The 10,192-nt window shown below is 45.3% G+C and overlaps 1 protein-coding gene across 1 annotated transcript in view; it reads left to right on the top strand.

Annotated features, from left to right (window-relative positions):
- Positions 1 to 2,179: 2,179 nt before the first annotated feature.
- The window catches only part of ADAMTSL1 (ADAMTS like 1), a 468,821-nt gene continuing 460,808 nt past the window's right edge, over positions 2,180 to 10,192 (top strand). The window contains exon 1 of the mRNA XM_054186241.1: positions 2,180 to 2,290. Within this exon, the coding sequence (XP_054042216.1) occupies positions 2,210 to 2,290 (81 nt within the window). The 5' untranslated portion in view covers positions 2,180 to 2,209. The remainder of the gene's footprint in view (positions 2,291 to 10,192) is intronic.

Raw genomic sequence — 10,192 nt, 5'->3', positions numbered from 1 at the left:
TAAATATTGACAACTGTTAATAGAACATCTCCTGACAATTAACATATAGCTTGGTTTTACCTTGAACCCCCAGGCCCTTCAGACAGTTGTAAACGCCAGGAAATGTCCTCCTCATTTCTTAAAAGATAAGCATAGTTTGCAACATGAAACTTGTAAACAGATCATTCCTGACAAATTGGATGTCATGTTTTGTTCAGCCAAATTGTGTTTCTTGGATCATGTAGCATTTATGACATATTTTAGACCACACTACTCCTCCATGCATACAGGAGCCTTAACCTCTATAATTACATGCTAATAAAAACAAGAGCTACAGAATGTTTACATCTTTGCCCAACCGTATGTCTTAAGAAAGAAAACAAAAATTCCAGAAGTTCATCTGTCATGCATATTCATAGATTATTCCTGGGTGTACTTGAATAAGCAAGCACTTTTCAATTTAAGCTACTGTGCTTTATGTAGCTGTACTTGAAAGAGCATTTCTAAAATGTTAACCATAGCACTTCTGTTTGTTGTAAAAATAACAGGTTGTAGAGAGTTATCACATGAAATAGGTTATAAATCTCAATGTAAAAGAGCTGTTATGATTTCACATGCAGATCTGAGCCTTAAACCCAACACGCCTTCTCTGCAGAGGGACCTTCCCAACAACGGCTGACATAACGCATAAAAGATGAAGAGAAATGTGGCAGTCTTAGTCCATGCACATGCCGCTTCATCAACATGTAGTTTTATTTAGGATTCCCATATGATTTATTTGGCTCTTCAATGAAGTGTGCATTTTCCAGGGATAATCCAAGTATGTAAATACATGTGCCCAGATGCTATGGGAGCATTTGAATAGGCTCATGGTGGGAGTTTTAGAAATGTGTGTAATAACAATACATTTTCTTGTGGTTTTGCAAGAGACTTATAGGAGCTGCCACGAACCTCTTACAAGCGGCCAACACAAATTTGGCTAGGTCGATGTTCTCGTTTGATTGCCACAGCTTGCATTTTGACTGTTCTATTAGCAGATGCTGGAGTTGCAGGTACCAGCCAACACCTTCAAGTGAAGGCTTGAAGGCAGGTGAGCAAGCTGTATGAAGGGGTTTTGCTCCCCATGCCAAGCACCTGCAGCTTTTACCTTCAGGCAGATGAGAGCAGCAAGTGTCACAGCACACCAGCGCTTCGGCTTATGTGTGCTAGAAATACTCTTAGGCTTAGTAGGCAGGCACATCAAAGAAAGCAGACTTGTGCACCGCAGCAGGAGGGGGCCCATTCCTGGATCTGCATGACTGTCTATGCCGCCTGCCTTTTGCTTGCCACTGCATCTCACCCATGCCAATATGCCTTGTTCCTGCTTTAACCATCCCTACCTGTATGCCCAGTCCTCGCCTGCTTGTCCCATCCCTGCCTGTGTGCCCCATCCCTGCCTGTGTGCCCCATCCTCGCCTCTATGCTTCATCCCTGCCTCTATGCTTCATCCCTGCCTCCATGCCCCATCCCTGTCTGTGCCCTATCCCTGCCTGTGTGCCCCATCCCTGCCTCCATACCCTGTCCCCGTCTGCCTACGTTCCCTGTCCGTATGTGCCCCATTCCTTTCTGCATGTCCCATTCCTGCCTCCGTGCCCCATGCCTGCCTCCATACCCCATCCCTGCCTCCATGCCCCATCCCTGTCTGCCTCACCCGGGAGGGCCCAGCCCAGCCTGCCTGCCCTGTGCCCGTCTGCGTGCCCCATACCTGCCTGCACTCCCCATCCCTCCCCACACACCGCATCGTCTCCCGCACGCCGGCTCTCTCTGTGCGCCCCATCGCTGCCTGCCACGCTCCGTCCCTGCCCGTGCGCTCTATCCTCCGCTGCGCGCTCCGTCCCTGCGCGCCCCGTCCCTGTCCCTGCCCCTGCGCCCGCTTGTCCGCCGCGCACCCTCCGCCGTGCCCGCTCCCTCCGAGCCCCGGGGGAGCCTCGGGGGAGGTGGCGGCGGGCGGGGGCGGACCGGCGGCGGCGGCTCCCCGCCTCCCTCCCCGCCGCCCGGCAGCGGGGGGCCGCGCCCCCGCGCACCTCCCTGCCCTGCGGGGCCCGGAGGCGCCGCGCACCCCGCGCCGCTCGCAGAGGCGCGCAGGGGCGGCCGCGAAGCAGGCGCGGAGCGGCGGAACGGGCGGTCCCCCCCTCGCACCCCCACCGCCCCCCCTGCCCGGTGCACCACGCCGGAGCGCCGCGGGAGCAGGATGGCCGCGGCGGCGGGGCAGCGCCGGGGCACTGCCGCCTCCCTGCTCGCCCTCGCCCTGGGGCTCCTCGCCGCCGCGCAGGTAAGGGGGTCCGGGGGCTCGCCCGCCTACCCTTGGGGTGGGCAGCGCCGGGCCGGGGCTGCCCCGCTCCGGAGGGGCGGCGGGAGCTGCGCGGGGCGCGGCGGTGCGCTCCGCACCTGCGGCCGCCGCGGGATGCTCCCGTCGGCGGGGCTGGGGCAGCGCTGCCCCGGGCGGCGGCGGGGCTCCTCCTTGGCCGGCAGGTAGCCACCGCGGGTGCCCGCCGCCCTGCCCTGAGCGGAGGGCTGGCGGGAGGCTCTGCCGGCAGCTGTGTTTGCCGAGCGGACGACTCCGGGAGACTGCGCCAGGCTGGTTTTACAGCTCTCTGGAAGGGAGGATGGGAGGGTCGCTGTTAGAAAAGTTACGATCCTGCTGAGCTTTGCCGAGTGTCGAGGGGTGAGGTTCTCAGCCTCCTTCGCGGGGGGAAATGCTCTCCAAGATGCAGAGCAACTCTGGGAGTCCCCCGCCTGAGTTTCTCAGACGGGTCTTTCGTTCGGAAAGCAGAGCGCTGAGCTGGGCCGTGTCACTGCATTTCCCTTGGGTGTAATTTACGTCCTCTAACATGCTCTACAGGTAGTTTGCTTTGCTTAGTCATCAATTTGCCATTGCCCAGCTTTTATTTCAGGCTCTAGTCAAGGCAAAAAAATATAAATTAAAAAAAGATAAAATATAATAACCTCTCTGATGTTGCCCCAGTCAGCCTTCTGGAGACAGTAAATGAACTCACTTTCAGCTTTGTATGTGCCCTAAAGAAAAGCAAGTGTGAACATGGCTCTCTGAAATCATTCCCATTTGTTTTTCTTTTTAAATTTTGAAGATGAGTTTTAAATAAGTGATAGCACATTTGTAGTAAAGATGATGATCTTTTTGTGTTTAGGGCACTAACTTAACCCTCTCGAGAAAAAACTGAACTTAATTTTAAAAAATAAGTACAGGGTCACTTGAAGTAAACGTAGAAACATTATTCTCCATGTAACTTCAGGCTGCTGCTGAATGGGACATTTCAGGTCTCCTCCTGTGCTCCTGACTGCGTGTTTTCTCCTCCCTTGAACCTCTGTGGTAACTGTACATCCATGAGCAGGTTAGCCTAGTGATCTGAGTAAATTTCTCAATTTTGATAGAGAAACTTTTATGTTAGATTACTTTGCCTTCTGTTGTTGCACCACTTCTGGATTGTGTGCAAAGGAGATGATTCAGAAGAACAGTGGGGAGCCCTGGGGGATGAGGATGCCAGCCTACACCTGCAGGCTTGTGGTCAGGACTGGATCATGACTGCGTCACTGGAAAAGTTGTTGACAAAAGCCTGCAAGGTGCATTGGTAGCACTGATGTGCCTCAGGGGCGCACAGACTGGCCTGTAGAGACCAATGTCTAATGGGATCTGGTATCTGTTTCTGATAAAGGCTACCAGAGCCATAAAAGCTGTGATCCTGCAATGGAAACCTCATCTGGCACATCCTTTCACCCTGCCACCAGCTCTGTTCCCAGCACTGAGACTGAGCTCCCCTGGCAGTCAGCTCTGTCCCTGCTTATCCTGGCCCTGTGCACCTGCTTGCCCTCTTTCTTGCAAGCAGCTCCTCTTTGTGGGGAATTGAAATAGCTCCTTACTTCTTTTTTACATGCAAATACAGAATATTCAGGCTTACTTTTGAAAAAGTATGGAGTGAGTGAGATGCAGTGCAGTGCCCTGGGAGCTGGAACAGACAGGCAGTTTAGTTTCCTTTGGCTTTTATGTTGGATGCTTAGTTACATAAATTTCATTTTACAGTTACTGAGATAGTGTTACTCTTGAAATAGCAGTTTGGCGCTGCCTCTTACCTCTAGTCTCAAATTTACACAGTGATAGTGTGAATAAAATCAGTTGTCCTCGTGGACAGCGTTTCCTAGGGCCAAGAACGCAATCAGCCCGGGAACCCTCCTGTTGTTTTTTCTAGCATTTGTAATGCGAGATAGTGGAATAAGTGGGATTAAAGTTATGCTTTACTAAGCAGTCACAGGTATGTGCATGTATCACAAAGACGAAATTAAAAATGACTGTAATTTTGTAACACTGCATTGTATTAATCTAAATTTTAGATTAAATTAAGATAAAAAATGATTGTTCTCATGCACTAAGTATGACCATGAATTTAGAATTTGGATGATATTGCCATAACATATTACGATAAAAAGGAGCTTATAAAACCCTTTGCCTTTTTTTGGAAGGAGAAGTAAACTGAGTCTTCAAATTGTGTGTTGTTGTTGTTACTGTTTTATACGTCCCTCAGGAACTAGACCAAATGGGGTCTTTTGATCAGTAATAAATAGGATCTATTAATAATTAAAAATGAAAAAAAAATTATTGATAGGTCTGAACTCTATTTTCACTCTGTAGTTTCGAATCCAGTGCTAGTTTGCTGGGGATGACACGCGTTCTACTGCATCCTCAGTTCAGTGTTCCTGTGGAATTTCAATTTCCTCTTTTCATATAGTTTTGACATGGAACGGCTATCACCATTTTTTATAATTTTGTCCTCCTTTACGTCTTTAAACCAATATATTGGGGTTTAGTTGAACTTTTCTTCTAGTGATTCTTCTCAAAGTGATCTGTTTTTTAAATTTTGCTGTTGCAAATTTTAAAAATGTGGAAGAGGTTATAGTAGATACCCCGATAAAAGAACCTAAACTGGCTTTTTAGATTTCATTGTGACATAGTAGTTGTTGTAGTAAGCTCAGCTTTTGGCTCTGCTTAAGACTTCATGTATGAGCGTTGTGGGTAAGTGCAGGCATATTCACATGGGTTATATAGGCTGATTGGATATGAGCAGGTTTAGGTCTGGAAGGCGTGTAGGGAAACGTAGACCACTGGCAAATGGAATTTCCGTGGTTGTCATGTCCTAGACTTTTTGTGCCTCGTATTTGCTATATCCTATTAATTTTTTTTTAAATTTAAATATTGTGGTTATTACAGTGTTCCCTTTTTTATATCCACAACACGTGTTATAGTGTGGGAGGGAGTGAAGCGGTGGTATTTTCTGTATTAGGAAATAGTTCATGTGGAGAAGAAAGCATTCTTTTAAAATACTTGCATGTAGTGATGTAATAGTAGGTTATATTAAGTATCTACCTTTATCTTTTCTCCAACAAAGTACTTTCCAAGTAAAAATCCACTGAGTTTTGTTCCACTGTCAAGATAAGACTATAACTTTCTCTTCTATTGAATAAAGTCAAAAAGAAAGCCAGTAAAAGATACTAAAAATAGGAATACGCTCACAATCCCTGAATTTGAAAAACTGACCATATTACAGTTAGAAGGTCAAAATACTGAAGTCTGGAAGCATTTTAGAGAGATTGTAGAAAAAAAATGAGATGAGGACAAAATATTAGTCCTCATACTCATATAGTTCGACTAGTCAGCCAGCACTGAAATATCACCATACCCCTACTTGTTTCATGTAGAATAATCTTGAAAGCAGTTTGTACTCATCAAAATAATTTTGTAGTGTGTTTCTTATGGATCTTTGTAGTATTGTGACCAAAATTATATTGATGAACATAATTATGGCTGGTAATGTTAAAGTTGAGATTTAACTCAAGGAAATTTCACCTCGTTGTAGAAGGCTTAAATAAACTTCTGTTACTTTAATGATTGGAGTTGTCTCTTGAGCTTTCTAGTAGACAAAATGGGTTCTTGGTTATATTGTCAACTGAAGGCATGAAGCTGCAGAAGGTGTATTCCTCTTACATCATTACCTGTAGTATCATCAAAATTCCTGTTGTTTCCAATAATAAGACTCCCGCTCCCCTTCTAATTGGAATCACCGAATCACAGACTGGTTGATGTTGGCAGAGACCTCTGGACGTCATCTTGTAGAATCCCGACTGCACAAGCAGGGTCACCTAGAGCCAGTGGCCCAGGACCTTGTACAGATGGCTTTTCAATATCTTCAGGGATGGAGACTACACATTTCTCTGGGCAACACATGACAGTGCTCACTCACCCTCCTAGGGAAAAGTGTTTCCTGATGTTCAGAGAGAACCTCCCGTGTTTCAGTCTGCACCCATTGCCTCTTGTCCTGTCGCTGAAAAGAGCCTTGCTCCATCTCTTTGCACTGTCCCTTTGGGTATTTATGTACACTAATAAGATCCCTCTGAGCCTGCTTTTCTACAGGTTGAACAGTCCCTCTCAGTCTTTCCTCATAAGATAGACGCTCTGGTCCCCTCATCATCTTTGTGGGCTTTCATTGGATTCTCTCTAGTATGTCCATATCTCTCTTGTACTTGGGAGCCCAGAACTGGACACGGGACTCCAGGTGTGGCCTCATCAGTGCTGAGTGGAGGGGAAGGGTCACCTCCCTCAATGTGCTGGCCATACTTTGTCTAATGTAGCCCAGGATACCATTTGCCTTCTTTACCTCAAGGGCACGTTGCTGACTCATGGTCAACTTTTTGTCTACCAGTTCTGCCCCCGCTCCATGCTTTCTGTAGAGCTGCTGTTTACGTACAAATTTGGTGAAGACTTTGGGCTAGCTTTTTACAATGGTGGGCACCTGACTTCAACGAAATGTTTTTAGGAAAGTTTAATGCAAAATTGTAGAACCATTTCTGAGAATTCAGGTGTATTGGGGAAAATGTAATTTAAAGCAGTTCTAATGACCTTTCTTTCCTTAAAATCTTAAACCCTCTTAGTTTCTTTGTGAAGAAGCGTTGAAAATTTAACAAGAGGAAGACTTTGCACTGGAGATGTCTACTGCTAAAATTGTGAAAGTGAGACTAAATTTGCTTAAGTTACTCTGCATTCATAGCCTGCAGTGCACTAGAGATTTAGGCCGTCAGCATTTTCACACGTTTTTACAGGCCATATGTGAATATGTGCATATGTCAGGAAAAGAGCTGTACTTCCTCTTCTCCTGTTGCACCAGGCAAAGTCAGGTTATTCACAAACTGATACTACATCTGGATCCTACAGCCATGTTTTCATCTGGACATGTTGTGTAAAGGTGGGATGAATGAAGGATTTGTGAGATCCAAATGCAGATGAAACAAGAGCTACAACAGGTCAAGACATAAACACAGGGAATGCGAATATTTTAGCACTGGTCTGATTGTACAGCTTCTGAGAGGTTATATGATCTCTGACAATATTGCTTGTTGCTCTCTTGTGTGAGGCCAGTAAACAACTCTTCTGTAGTAGCTTTTGCCTTCTTAAAATGAAGGGAAAAGAGGGAATCAAACTCTGCTTTTATGGTGTCTATCTATCTGATTTGAAATTTTATCACATTGCTCTCTTAGAGCTGTATGCCAAATTTCACAGATTTAAAAATATTGCCCTGTTCGTGAATATTTGCGGCAATAATTGGGTTGAGAACACAACCATACAGTTAGGTACAGATATAGAATCATAGAATGGTTCGGGTTGGAAGGTCACCTAGTTCCAACCCCGTTGCCATGGGCAGGGACACCTCCCACTAGACCAGGCTGCTCAAAGCCCCATCCAGCCTGGCCTCGAACACTGCCAGGGATGGGGCATCCACAGCTTCCCTGGGCAACCTGTGCCAGTGCCTCACCACCCTCACAGCAAAGAATTTCTTCCTGATATCCAATCTAAATCTACCCTCTTTCAGTTTGAGGCCGTTGTCCCGTGTCCTATCCCTACACTCCCTAACAAAGAGTCCCTCCCCATCCTTCCTGTAGGCGCCCTTTAGGTACTGGAAGGCCGCTATAAGGCCTCCTTGGAGCCTTCTCTTCTCTAGGCTGAACAGCCCCAACTCTCTCAGCCTGTCCTCATAGGAGAGGTGCTCCAGCCCTCTGATCATCTTCATGGCCCTCTGCTGGACCCATTCCAACAGGTCCATGTGCTTCTTGTGCTGAGGACTCCAGAGCTGGATGCAGTACTCCAGGTGGGGTCCCAGGAGAGCAGAGTAGAGGGGCAGAATCACCTCCCTCGACCTGCTGGCCACGCTTCTTTTGATGCAGCCCAGGATGTGGTTGGCTTTCTGGGCTGCAGGTGCTCATTGCCTGCTCATGTTGTGCTTCTCGTCCACCAGCAACCCCAAGTCCTTCTTCTCAGGGCTGCTCTCAAGCCATTCTCCGCCCAACCTGTATTTGTGCCTCGGATTGGCATGACCCAGCTGCAGGACCTTGTATATGGAATACTATTTATCATTAATGAGTGATGACAGAATTGATTGATGAACATGTCCTTAAAAAAGTGGAAGTATAATTTTCACTAATCTAGATTGGATTCCATGTTACAGTCTCATGTCCCTGTAAATTATTTCTCTTATTAAAAATGTAACCTGTGCATTAAAATGCATCTCTGTTCTTGGTGTAGAAATTCATATTGGATGCACAAAGTGGACACTGCTAGAGCTTTATGGAAACATCAGAGGATGTAAATTATTGCTGATAGGTGTCCCAAGGATTAAGGAATTTTGTGTGGCTATTAGATAAGCACATGTTTTTGTACTAGGATTATTGAAAACCTTGGTTAGAAATTGAAACTTTTCCTTAGACTTTGAGGTGATTTAACATGAACAAGAAAAAAAAAAAAAAAAAAAGGAAAGGAGCCCAAGTGTGCTTTTATTCCTCTTTCACTGCAATCCACACTTCAATACTTTTACGCCTCAATGTCTCCTTCTAAATTTTTTTCCTACAAAATATAATAAAGTATGCTTGCCTGTGGTCAAAAAGATGATAAAAGTTGATGAAGTCTGCTAATGGGATGACGTATGGTGAGTAGACTAGTAAGTCATTAGCTGTATTTAGCAACGACGGTATTGTCCATATGCTTCTGTTCCTGCATTTTCAGTCATCCCATAACAGCTCAGGTCCGTGGGTACATGTTACCACTGTGCATCCTAAAAATGCAGTGGTGTCCCAGCTGCAAACAAGATATTTCTGTTTTAGTAAGCGATGTAACAGCAATGTAACATGTCATTTACAAGATTTGGTGAATAATGCCATATGCATCTGAGTCATGCCACTATTAAATTTAATTAAACTCTTTAGACCCTTCTCAGTCTTAAGGGTATATATTTTGTATGCTGTCTGAAAGAAATGTACTGTCAGCATAATTGTTGAACATGTATGTGCAAGGAAGGTTACCAAGAGGGGGAGAAATGGGAAGAAAAGAGACAATTCAAGGCCTCTGGGAAATATATGAAGTGGAGCTGCAGTAGGTACCTTGGAATAAATTGTGGGATGAATAGATCGCTAATGTTGTTTGACATACAGTTACATTTTCTACAAATAGGAGAAAGAAAGAAAGGAGAGAAAAAAAGTAATTGCATAATTTAGACTGAACAAACAAGGGAAATCAGATTATAACAATGAGTTGTGCTGGATAACGGAAAGCCCGGTTCTTTAAGCATATTGTTCTACTGAGTGGACAAGAGCAGTATTATATGTGCTGCTTACACACCAGTTCAGGACTGGTGTGGGAATGGAGTGGGTGATCTAGCAGGATCGTCCCATCTCAGCCAATAATATCCATCAGAGGAATTAAACAAAGCCTATTCTTGCATCCATGCTTCAGTTTGTTCATAGTCCTATATGGCTAGGTGCCATAAATAATGACTGCATTACATCAGTCCCAGATATGGCTTGTGGAGTGTTGTTTGATACTGTTACTTTTGACTCAACCAAGTGTTTCCAGAATTTTCAACTCTACAAATACATTTTTTTAAACTAACCCCATATATGTCAGTTCTTTGAATGAGGCATTTAATAATGGTAGAGTAGATTTATACAAAACTGCCAGTAGTTTTTTCATTTAGTTTTGCTTTGACTTATGGATTAAACAGGCATATGTATTGCATTGAATGGAAAGGCCTACTTGTGGATTTTGACATAGTTATAATAATACTGCCACGCTCTGTGTAGCTCAGGTGGGCTGCAGAAACCAGTTTTTCTTTGGGCTGCACAT

The sequence above is a fragment of the Rissa tridactyla genome, chromosome Z, assembly GCF_028500815.1.
Source record: "Rissa tridactyla isolate bRisTri1 chromosome Z, bRisTri1.patW.cur.20221130, whole genome shotgun sequence".
NCBI classification, from domain to species: Eukaryota; Metazoa; Chordata; class Aves; order Charadriiformes; family Laridae; genus Rissa; species Rissa tridactyla.
This window is presented reverse-complemented; position numbering and strand designations above follow the sequence as displayed.